At 36.1% G+C, this 13,269-nt stretch overlaps 1 protein-coding gene across 1 annotated transcript in view; it reads right to left on the bottom strand.

The window, feature by feature from the left end:
- LOC149802664 (zinc transporter ZIP11-like) overlaps nt 1–13,001 on the bottom strand; it is a 135,864-nt gene extending 122,863 nt beyond the window's left edge. The window contains exons 1-3 of the mRNA XM_089953818.1: nt 12,819–13,001; nt 4,172–4,210; nt 1,428–1,604 (exon numbers count right to left, since the gene is read on the bottom strand). Coding sequence (XP_089809944.1) covers nt 1,428–1,604; nt 4,172–4,210; nt 12,819–12,926 — 324 coding nt within the window. The 5' untranslated portion in view covers nt 12,927–13,001. The remainder of the gene's footprint in view (nt 1–1,427; nt 1,605–4,171; nt 4,211–12,818) is intronic.
- Between the last annotated feature and the right edge of the window lie 268 nt (nt 13,002–13,269).

The following is a 13,269-nucleotide window of genomic DNA, read 5'->3' as shown; positions in this document are numbered from 1 at the left end:
TAACACCCTGACCAAACTCCTGGAACACAGAATACCTACACCTGAAGATATAAGCAATACTTCAATGATTTGATCAACTGTAAATCACTAAGTAATTAGTGTGGGATAAGTAGTTCACCATGTCCTAATTTCCCTGGGGTGATTCTGACAGCTGTAGATTCCATGTTTACTATTGGACAAAGTTCAGGATAATACAACTTTTACACTGGGGTTAACATGAAGAAAGTAAAGTAATTTTTGTCATTATCACCAACTTCTGCATTGGGTGGAAATGAATGAGGCAAGGAACACCCTGTCCCAGATTTATAAACACCCTCATAACTACAACCCGGGATTTGTCCATAGGACAAAACCTGTTATAATGAGTTTTTTTTGTCTGTGAACAGCAAGAGGGATTCAGCTAACATAACCCAATGACTGAATTCTATTTGTACATAAAAGGAAGCCTCTGAAATTTTCATACGCAATTTAAAGTTTTCCTAATGAAGGACTAAAATCGGTACATGTACAATGTCTCTATTTGTTCCTTTTCTTGGATGGCAGCTCCCGATCAAGATACATGAGTGTCACATACAGCCAACTAAGAAATATTCTGAGAAATAGCCACTTCAGCAAGTCACTCTACATCTATTATTTCTGAGGAATATAGCAAAAATCAAATGTTTTACAGTTAATTACAGGAAATCACATAATATAGGAAACATATTTTCACTAATAAGCAAATGAGAATGAGCAGCGATAACTGTGGAATAGATGAGTTGAAATCTCATTTGCATGTATCATTATTTCCATTACTTGACTGAATAAGAGTACATCTTGTCTTTCTACTTGTAAAATTTCTATTGTTTTCTTTCAGCCATTACACACAAAATGCAGTCATTTGATTTGTATGCCCTGGAAAAATGATAAGTACAACAACACACCAGGGCATCTGATGTTGATACATGAATATGACCCCATTCATACACCTCATTCAACAATGCTCTACACTCAGTTTTATGTAATAATGAAGCATTAAACACCACAAACATACCATACCTACAGCTGTAGACTTTACTGATAGACAAAACTTGTCTGCTTAGGTTAAGCTTTAATGTCAAGTTATACTCTGTACGAATAAGGTCACAGTGACTGTGGGAGGAGTTCAGAATAATTTATTCTTGGAATACCCCCAAGTTCCATGAAGATCTCATGCATAAAACTTGATGCAAATACAATGAAACAAAACTTTAATTATATTAATTCAACTGTGGATGATGTAGATAATGGCATATCAACAGCATAATCTATTATGTACTTCATACAAGCATGGTAATCAGTAAACATTTAATTAATACGATATTAAAATGTTCTCTAAAGACAAAAAATAATCTGTATTTTCTATTGCATTATTCACTGTCCTGCGAGGTCTAATAAAATGTTATAGTTTTACCCACCAGCAATGGAAGAAAGATGTCAGCACTGTATACAAAGACAGCCCCTAGCAAAAAGCCAACTGAAACTGGAATGAAGGCCCATTGCCCCTCAGAACCATAGGTCCCTGAATGTTCTGCCATCTCTATAGCTGGGGCCAACAGAGACCAGTAGGAAGCAGCTGTCATGACCTACAAATGAGAGAAATGATCAGTATGTACCATACATAATCGCTTATAAGACAAATCCAACTGCAAAATGCACAGACCCAGATCTGCCGCTGCATAATGTGCTGGCAGATCTGGGTCTGTGCAGTTTGTTAGGAGTAATCATCAAAGCAAACAACATAGACCTAAAATTGCCGATGCATTATGCTAAAGCAGATCAGGATCTTTGTTGCATAAAGTGCTGGCAAATCTGGGTCTGTGCAGTTTGTTAGGAGCAATCATTACAACAAACAGCACTGACCCTGATCTTTTTTGGTTTTAATTTCATTTGTCTAATGATTAAACCTGAGTCTTTAAAGAGTAACACCTGTAACTGGTTATGTGTGACTATTGTACACTTAATTATTACATCCTAGATGATGTATTGCAGTGTCTTTGCTTTTATGTTGTTAGCATGACTATACATTATCATTTTACATTATTGGCAGCCCATTTTATAAAACAAATTGACAATTTTGTTTGTTTAATTATCCAACATAAAATACAGTCTCTTAAATTTTCTAATATCTTATGCCTGTCACTTACAAAATGGCATTGGGCACTGGTCGTCTAAGAGGACACTAATTTTGAAGTCAATTTTTGAAGTCACATTTCCATGCCATAGTGGCATATACATGTACTATGAACTAATTATAACCAAGTTTAGTGAGAAAAATGCTGACCCAATGAGAATAGTACCATAAAATAAGTGCTGTGTCAATCATGCAATCAAAATTATATGGTTTATTTATGAAAAAATGCACTTGGCTGGGGCTAAACTTTTGCCATTGGCACTTTCCATCAGAAACTGACTAGTAATGTATGGTTGATACAGCCACTAAGAGTTGCCTTTTTTAAGGACATTTCAAAAATGTTTCTAAGGACTTTCAAAAGTTTTCAAGGAGAGTATTTTCTTATGGCAATCTCCATATGTTACTTTGTTTATTACTACATAAATAAGTATGAATGAAGAAGACAAAATTGGTATGCCACTAAACCAAAGGGAAGCTACTCTGTCTTGCAACCACTTCCATAAAGTGTCATATGATCAACCTAATTGTATCCCATTTCAAGTATTTAATTTTGAAAATACATGAAAAAAGGAATTCTGAACTTACAAAAGTTATATATTTTGTTCAGTGTTATTGTTTTGTATTCCCTAACAAAAATTCAAAGAAGTTTGGGGAAAATTTGACTTTCCAAGAGATAAAAGCAACTTTGCAAAAATTCCAAGACCTTTCAAAGTTTTACAAACCACGACCTGTGCATTGCGATATCCAATTTGTACATATCCAGTATAATATTACATGTGTCTGACATCAAAATATAAAATGAGTTTCTTTTTTATATTATTATTATACTTCATTTAAGTAACAGTGATTTGTTGACAGAATGTCTGTCAGGCAAAACATTGTATCCTCCTCATGCTATCATATCTTCTCACACAATCATGTTTCCCTGTCTTCTGTGATTTGGTAATAGAAAAAACTGTATTCTCTTTTTGAAGGAAATACACAAATTTGTTCACTTGTGATAAATCATTTTGCATTCAGACCTCATCCTTATGGGAAACAAATTGCTTTGGGTGAACAAATCTGTTAGGCAAAAAAATGTGTTTCTAGTCAAACATTCTTGTTTTTTGGTGCCAACCCTAGTACTCCCTCGAACAGAAATAAATTTTAAAAAAAAATACAAATTAAAAATATATAAACATTTCAAAATTTATTTGTGCAGCGAACTGAGCTGGTTTTGCCGAGTACTCAAAGCACTTAGTACATTATATATACTTATCATTATAATATACACGATGTTTTAAGAAAAACAAAAACTACCTACCTACCCTAATTTTATAAGAAGTGCAGTAAGAAAGACACATTTCTGGGGGCCTTATCTGCCCTAATAGTAGCAATAAATGTACAATATTCCACATCACTTATGCCATGTATTAAAATGTTCATACTAAATGTGATGGGGAATGCATTACTTTTAAGCTGTCAGAAGAATGTGGATATTATTTTGATTTTTCTGCCAGCAATATTTCAAACAAAGCATGTTCACATGACATTGGTGCCCCATGCCCATTATTTGAGTTCCATGTCATAAAGAGGCATGTTTTGTCACAAACGTTTGATAACTAAACTTGACCTAGGTTGTCTTTAATAATAATATATATATATATATATATATATATATATATATATATATATATATATATATATATATATATATATATATATATATATATATAGCATTGTACTAGGTTTAATTTAAGATGTGTGATTTTGATTTTTAACGTAGCTTTAACAATTTTTCAGTCACATCACTATGATGTCTGCAGCGTGGCAGTTTATTGCGATACACTCTAACCACTAGACCACTGGAGCGGTGTGTGAAAGAATGAGACATGTGACTGATGAACATGGGTAAAACTATATAGTATTACAACTGGGGCATACACATCTTATATTTCATGTATAAACATGCTATTTTCTCTCATACACCCCTCTGCTACCTGTTCAATCAAGAAATTTCAATGTATTGTAGGTACTCACCCCAGCTGCAAAACCAAGACTGCCATCAAGAATCTTCCGCTGTAAAAAAAAAAAAGTACAGTAAATGGCACATTACCCGCCGGCCAATGTTTAACAGTCCTTTATACACACTACTTAAATTCTGTGCTCAATGCATTTTTCTATTTTCAATCAGAATGACCTTGACCATTGCCCTTAAGTGTAAAATCAAAAAGTTTCTTCCTTACCCAAAGTGTGCACTATTCACAAAATGTGGGTCAGGTCTGTGATGCAGGAGTAAATAGTATTGTGCATTTTTCTTCTTTCTATCAGTGATCTTACCTTTGACCCTTTTGACCAAAAAAATCAATAGTGCAAACCATCCTCAAAGTTTGGTTTTGGTAAGTCATGTAGAAGTAATGTTATTGTGCAAAAACCATCTGTTCTTTTGGTCATAGTAAGCCTGACCTATGACCTTTTGATTCCAAAATCAATAAGGTTCTTCCTTACTCGAAGTGCAAGCCATCCACAAAATTTAGTAACTGGTGTAAAACTTGAGTTATTGCATGGAAACAAGTTTTCTTCCTTCAATCACAGTAACCCTGACCATATGATCCAAAAATCTATAGAATTCTTCTACAAAAGTTTTCTTACTATGGACAATTAAAGTTACTGTGCAGAGACCAAACTGGTAACAGACCACTGGGCAGACAATATTGTCAAATAATACACTCCACCATAAGGTGGGTGTATAAAAAGAACTGACTCTTATGAAGGAATGTATACTTTTGGTTAAGGTTCATCAAATATCAGGGCAAAGCTTAGTTACAAGGCATCGCCTATCTGATTTAATCTTAACAAGATGAATATCCCCAAACTTATTGTGTCCCTGAGACAAATTACTTAGATGGGGTGAAACAATTAATAGATATATCGATAAATTTATATTTTTTCAATACAAATCCGATATTGATACAAGAGGTGAAGAAACAATATAAAATGATACTTATCCTATATGTTATTTTAATTTCCAGCTGTCGTGAATAATTATTAGTAGTTTGCTTTTAATTTTTAAACTGAGAATTCAACTGACACAGCTGTATCATGATCATGTACTCATTTCTGTCAGTAAGACTGAAAACTATCTGCAATACCTACTTGTCTTCTACAAAACACAAGGTAGCAAACTCAGATAGTTTGGAATATGCCCCCACATCCTAACCTCGCCAATTCCATGCTGATTTTATTTTATCCATTCAAGATGTACAGCCACTGATAACATACATCAGTGTAAAGAAGACATTCCAGATTTGTTCTCCATACATGATTTATGAACTTTTCTGATCGTTTAATAACAACAAATATGTCAAGTTTCTTTGTTGCTTTGCATCTTGTCTACTTGCATTGAATATGTGGGCTATATTTCTGGTCGGTCATGCAGAGAAATATTTCACATATAATTTGGATTGGTAGTTACTGATTGTTTAAATCCAGAGTAAAATATTAACCACCAATCAGAATTGTAGTATATTCACTGTGTGACACACAGGAAGTATTGGTATCCAAACTAGGTCAAATTAGATACAAAGCAACAGACAAACGTGGTGCAATAGTAGCTACTAAATGATCCATAAATTACTTATATCATACATGGAGAACAAGTTTGTAATGTCTCCTTATATGCTGATATATGTGATCAGTGACTAAATGTGCCAATGAGATGAAAAAGAAAGTTAGCGCAGAATCTGCAAGGAAACATATTCCAAACTGCACAAGTTAGAGTCATTTTGTTAAATTGCATAAGGGTAGATGGTGTTATCAGTAATACCTTCTATTAATTGCAGAAACAAGTGTTTGTGGCTTCTGCAGTTGTTTTATGTCTGCAAGAGGTACAATGTAAAGGACTTGACTGTTAGTCATCTCCACTCCCCCACTCAGACCTATTCTATATAAGATTTCCTTTGCGTGAAGACAATTTCTTTTTCAAGATAGTATCAAACTGGCTTCCAAATTTAAATAAAGACATGGAGATGTTAATAAGATGTTTAAAAAATATTCATGAAGTGCAAAAAAAAAGGGGCATGGTGACCAAGACGAGTCCTGAAGCTGATCAAATGGAGCAGCCAGAAATGGCCTAAATGGTTGAATAAAATGTCACTGAGACCTAACAGGTAGTCAGATTGGAAGTACTTTTTATATCTTGTAATGGATGAAAATTAAGTATGAACAGATGTATGTAATCTGCGTAATAGAAATACAACCAACATGGCACCACCCCACTACTGACAGACCTTCTTAAGATTAAAAGGTCATCAAATTTGATATGTGTATCATGAAATGTAAACTGTAACAAGTCAAGTATAACATTTCATCCCCACCACTTATTATCCATAACTTTCAGTGATTTAAAATGACTGAGCCTTAATGTAAAATTTTCACGTGTTTAGCAGCTGTGATACTGATGAAACCAGAAATCAAGTTTGCACAACACATATCCTGCCCTTGCATCCTGTAAAAAAATTTAGTAGAGTGCTATCAGAAGCATATGCCTGTTAAAACACAATTCTGAAATTTCTCCATGAGCATCTAACACAAATTATTTAGTGTAAATTAGAAAAACAAAAAAATGTGCACATTTTATTTGACACATATAGCAGCATGCAACAAATCTTATGCCTGGTGTCCTTGCGGGCCACCGGAATGCTGCACCTGGGCTGCAAATCTATTAAAGTCTGGTAGCCCTAATGGATTATTGCAAGATGGATAAGGTGCATTTAATCTTGTGAAAAGTGCATAAGGCTGATATAGAACTTTTAATAAAAAAATTATTAGCCTTGGAATATAATCAATAAGTAATCTATATGTAATTCTGTAAAATAAATCAGGATAGCAACATATGACCTTCATAAAGTCATAAAAAGTTGTTGATTGCTTCTTTATCAGAAGAATAGCTTATTCTGATAGCGAAAAACTGCCTTACTCGTCCTGCTGTCCCACACTTCAAACAGCAAAACTATGCTTGTTGGTTCCAAAAGCACTTATAGCTGAACAGAAAGTAAAATCATTTTATTTCAGGAACACTGAAGATATGAGGGAAGAAACTATATCAAAAGGCATGTGCATACACCGTGACATAGGAGCAGCGATTCTTCTGTAACAAATACTCTATGATAGTCGAGACAAGGTTGAAAATTCTGTTACCGTCTATTTTCTAGCTTTTAATCTTTCATATAAATGTTCAATAGATATTCCCTGTATTTCATAAACCATTCATGATTCTGTTTCTTTTGCTTCAATCTAACTTCTTAAATTGGAGCAACCTCATCAAAAAGTGTTGTATACATATTTCTAAATCTGATCCATTAACATCCTCAAAGCAAGAAAAAAATAAGCCAATCAATCTGAAACAATTTTGAAATACAGTGGTTCCTTGACTTACGAGTGTCCCAACTAACGAGTTTTTTGAGATACGAGCCGTCTCTCGGCTGATTTTTTGCTTTGAGTTGAGAGCTAAAATTCGGGTTACGAGCCAGCTTTAGATACCCCACCGCTAGTTGGTGCAGCGAACACCACAGTGAACGTCGCAACATCCGCCCAGCATCCCGTGTCTCACTCGTTCACTTTAAGTGGTTAGCTTGCAGTGGAAGCATCAGTGTTGTGCTCGCATTTGTGCTTGCAGTTATTTTGCAAAACTTCGTTTTTCCAACCATGGATCCAAAGAAAGTGAGTGCGAAGGACAGTGCTGAGAAGAAGCAGCAGATGATGTGCATTGAATTAAAGAAAGAAATTATCGAAAAACATGACCAAGGAGTGCGTGTAGTCGACTTGGCGAAGCAGTACGAGCATAGTACTTCTACGATCTGCACCATACTGAAGCAAAAGGAGTCAATAAAGGCTATAATGCCAGCCAAGGGCATTAAAATAATTTCTAAACAGCAGACATCTATCCATGAAAATATGGAGAAGCTGCTGATGGTGTGGTTGACGGAGAACCAGCTCGCAGGAGATACCGTGACGAAGGCTATATAATCTGCGAGAAGGCACGAGCTATTTAGGCTGATTTGCTGCAGCAGACCCCAGGCACTTCTACGGAAGAGGCATTGGGCGAGCAGTTTAAAGCCAGTCGGGGCTGGTTCGAGAATTTTAAAAAGAGGACCGGCATTCACTCCGTTGTCAGGCATGGTGAGGCAGCGAGCGCGGATATGAAGGCAGCTGAGGATTACCTCAAAACTTTTGCTGAAATTATAGCAGTAGAAGGATACATACCCCAGCAAGTCTTCAACTGTGACGAGACAGGACTCTTCTGGAAGAAGATGCCAAGGAGGACTTATATAATGGCAGAGGAGAAGAGGATGCCAGGCCACAAACCCATGAAGGATAGGCTAACCCTCGCACTGTGCGCCAATGCAAGCGGCGACTGCAAGATTAAGCCGCTGCTCATTTATCATTCGGAAAACCCCAGAGCCTTTAAGTCACATAAAATTCTGAAAGAAAAACTGCAGGTTATGTGGAGGGCAAACCCGAGGGCGTGGGTCACCAGGCAGTTCTTTGTGGAGTGGGTGAATTTGGTCTTTGGTCCTGACGTTAAGAAATATCTCCAGGAAAATAACCTACCCCTGCAAGCCCTTCTCATCCTGGACAATGCACCTGCTCACCCACCTAATCTCGAAGATGACATCCTCGAAGAGTTCAAGTTTATAAAGGTTCTCTACCTTCCACCCAACACCACCCCTATCCTGCAGCCCATGGACCAGCAGGTGATTTCTAATTTCAAGAAGCTCTTCACCAAGCACCTGTTTCGCCGCTGCTTTGAGGTGACGGAGAGCACAAACCTCACCCTTCAAGAGTTTTGGAAGGACCACTATAACATCATGATATGCCTCAGAATTATCAATATGGCCTGGCAGGGTGTTACAAAGAGGACCTTGACCTCTGTGTGGAAGAAGCTGTGGCCTGAGGTTGTGTCTGAAACGGAGTTTGAAAGACTCGAACCCGAAGCAGCAGTGGTGAAGGAGATTGTATCTCTCAGCAAGTCCATGGGCCTGGACATGGATGAAGGTGACAACAACGAGCTCATCAAGGAGCACTCCGAGGATCTGACAACGGAGGAGCTAAAGGAGTTACAGACGCAGCAGCACACGGAGGTTTTGCAGGAAATAGGTGACGCGGAGGAGGCAGAGGAGGTTATCTCTACAAGTGAGATAAAGGAAATGTTGGGAATGTGGGAGAAACTTTCAGACTTTATTCAAAAGAAACACCCAGAAAAAGTTGCAACTGGGCGTGTGACAGCGCTATTTAATGACACTTGCCTAACTCATTTCAGAAACATTCTGAAACAGAGGATGAAACAAACCTCATTGGACAGGTTTTTATCGAAAACTCATGCAGATGAAAGTGAGGAAAGTGTGGCGAAAAGGGCAAAAATCAGCGAATAAGATTCAGTTATTCACTTCAGCCTTTTCCTCCACCTCCATCAGCACCTTCAAGTCATCTGATCTCCAAGGTAAATGCTGTACATTATACTTAATAAAACCAGTTTATTGCAGTACATTCTATTGTATTGTGTTTTTGTACATTATACTTAATAAAACCAGTTTATTGCAGTACATTCTATTGTATTGTGTTTTTATACAATATTCATTATTTATAAGTACATTTTTCTTATTTAAAAACATGTATCAAAAATATTGCAGTGTTTTTTTGGGGATCCGGAACGGATTAATGGCATTTCGATTCATTTCAATGGGGAAAATTGATCTGACATACGAGTAATTTGAGTTATGAGCTCCGTCATGGAACGAATTAAAATCGTAAGTCAAGGAACCACTGTAAATCCTTCTTCATTCATGGTTCTGATATTTACTGTGTTGTCATTCCTGTTATGTCCATTAACAATATAACCAGTATGAAAGGAAAGATAGTGATTACTAATGCAAATAGGGATCACTGTTGATTGAAATTTTTTATCTGGGCTATTAGTATTACATAAAATATGATCTATAGTATTCACAGACCAGACCATTTGTTTGTACAGCCCTATTGATTTTAAAAAAGAAAAGCGTCAACAATATATAAAATGCATAAAACTAAGTCATTTAATTTCAGACTGTCACCAAAGAGTCCCTAACACAGCTGAATTATTGTTTTTGTCCCAATTATATATATACATATATAAATACATACACTGCTGTCGGGCTTTTCTGCGCACATAAGGTTTTCGTTTCTAATAGTGAAGTAAAACGCATACCAAATTCAAGCGACTGACAAAAATAAAATACAGCAGTGCTTACCATTTGGAAAGATGCATTTGTCACCAGAATATTCTGCTCAAAATAATATTAATTTTGGACACAGGGGATACCACCACCCTGTTTTCCTTACTTGTGATATGTTGGCCTATTCTGGACATAGCTTTGAAAAGATGTAATGTTTATCCATCTTGCTATAGAAATGAAATATATTACTTTAGACTGTTTCTGTCAGCTGTTCAGTCGAGTAATTAGGTCAGGTTTATAGATAGTTTTACAAAATTCAACGTAAAAATGCCATTAAATGGCAAGAGATATTAAGCAAACTAAACCGATCTTGTTAAAATGTTAGTAAAGTTCAACATTTTATGAAAAATAAGCTATTACGTGGAAAAGAAACAACAATGAATAAGATGTAATGTGTTGACGTCTTGTTGATGAGGAAAAATTACTACAGAATTTAGAAACAGACAATACACTGGAGAATTTGTTGAGAATTTATGTTCTAGCGGCAAGTAGACACGTTGGGTAGCAGATGATTTTGTATGTGTGGGACAACTTCTTGCAAAATAGGAAACTTGGATTAAAATACAGTTTTGTTTTATGGTACACATTTCCATCTTTTATATAATGTATTTGTATGATTCTAAAAGATGCATAGTAAATCAAATTTTCTGGGTTACAGGTTCAAGAAGATCATGGAGTGGGTCTTCATGTTGCCATTTAGAAATCCCATATTTATGTGCATTTTGAGTCTAAATGTGGGATATTTTCGTACACTTTATGAATATCACTTTTGTCAATTTATGTACGATTCTTCTTTCTGGATACAAAATAGATTTTTTTGACCCAAAATAGCATGTGATCAAATGTTTACAACAATGATGTATCGTTGCACAGAATTACCTGATGTGCAGAATAGTCCGACATGGCGGTGTATATATATATATATATATATATATATATATATATATATATATATATATATATATATATATGCTTAATTTGATCTGCTTTTTCATTTCATAAATGATAATGATAGGAATTAGGAATTTCGACAAATGTATATTTCTGTGTGATGGTGTAATGTCATTGAGAGTGTTTATGACACTGCATCAAATAAGGGCGTGTCAAAATTAGGGTGTGTGACGATCCTGTAATAAGTTTTGTTGGACGTTGTTATTGCAAAATTTACAACATTTGCTAAATAAAGAATTGGAGATAAATGGTATATAAACAACAAAGACACCTTTCATTAATAAATAAACTTGTCTTTTATTTCGATTCGTTTCTTGTCTAGTACCCCGATAATACAGCACGCGATGCATTATACTGACTCACCGAAACCACAGGTGCTCGACGCGAGCTTGATGTTAAGAAAAAAACAATCATCTAAAGGAAAAAAATCATACAGAGTGACAAAAATACCTTAGATTACCCTGATGACCCGTTTTGACATAGGACCCTCTCTATCATAATATATAAGAGAGAAGGTACGGAACTTCCAAATACTTCGCTCCACCCATGACCCTCAATTTCCTTCTGCTATTTCCGTCTTTAAAGGCACGCGACCATACTACATGGCTTGTTTTACTTCTGAGATTATTTTCTATCCATCAAGCCATCATTGACTTTTCTGTGTTGTACCAAACTGAAGTTACGGGCTCCGAAACGTGCGATTTTCGCGAAGTTTTCCTTTGTGGACACTTCCGTGCTCATCTGAAAACCGGTGACAAGAGCGATATGGACAATGTTTTCAACTCTATGGTGCATCCCTTCTTGAATTACAGAACAGCGGTAGATGCAAAAGTAAATTTTTTACTTACCATTAACTCGATTCAACTTTAGGAATCCTGTTCCATGCAAGTATTATACACTGTCTTCTTCACTGCACAACACATCGTATAAATGCATCTCTATTTTCAAAATAGGCGGCACTAACGTCAACGCCAAAATATGATTGGCTCAAAAGGTTATTCTTATTATCATAGGAGCACGGAAGTGTCCACAAAGGAAAACTTCGCGAAAATCGCTCGTTTCGGAGCCCGTAACTTCAGTTTGGTACAACGCAGAAAAATCAATTATGGCTTGATGGATAGAAAAATATCTCAGAAGTAAAACAAGCCATATATTATGGTCGCGTGCCTTTAAAGACGGAAATAGCAGAAGGAAATCGAGGGTCATGGGTGGAGCGAAGTATTTGGAAGTTCCGTACCTTCTCTCTTATATATTATGATAGAGAGGGTCCTATGTCAGAACGGGTCATCGGAGTAATCTAAGGTATTTTTGTCACTCTGTATGATTTTTTTTACTTTAGATTATTATTATTTTTTAACATCAAGCTCGCGTCGAGCACCTGTGACCGAAACTGTATTATTTGAATGATCGTGAAACAAAGCGACAAACTTCCCACCGTGACACTTACACAATGACCTAATTACCTGACCACTCTCGAAGACAAAGACAAGTCCTGCACCTAAAGCTGTGAATCCCCAGGTGAAAAAAGTTCCAAGAATAGTCTGAAAAATCGCATTATAGCCAACAATCATGTTTGGTGTATACAGGAAGTTGATGTTTGGGCATCAAATTTGTACGCTTTCTCCACTAAAGAGTTACTCAAGGTACGCTAGCCGCAACAAAACTTACTGATGTGAGATGGCAGGAATAGTTTCGTAAATTTGCCCATTTCTTTACTTAAGGCCGTATTGTGGCTGTTTCAGCTATTATTATTTAGTAAACTAAAACTATGAATATATTTATGAACTAGGTATTTTGAGCATGTGTTGTTCTTGAAACTGATGTGAGGCATATAGACCTCCCAAAGTTACTCTGCAGTACGCAGATAATGAAATACCAATAGTTGGCTAGAAGAAGAGCTAGCACCCGCCTACC

The sequence above is a fragment of the Sinohyriopsis cumingii genome, chromosome 3 (genome assembly GCF_028554795.1).
Source record: "Sinohyriopsis cumingii isolate HCF-2022 chromosome 3, ASM2855479v2, whole genome shotgun sequence".
Lineage (NCBI taxonomy): Eukaryota > Metazoa > Mollusca > Bivalvia > Unionida > Unionidae > Sinohyriopsis > Sinohyriopsis cumingii.
Note: the sequence above shows the minus strand (reverse complement) of the source record. Positions and strands in the feature narration are given on the sequence as shown.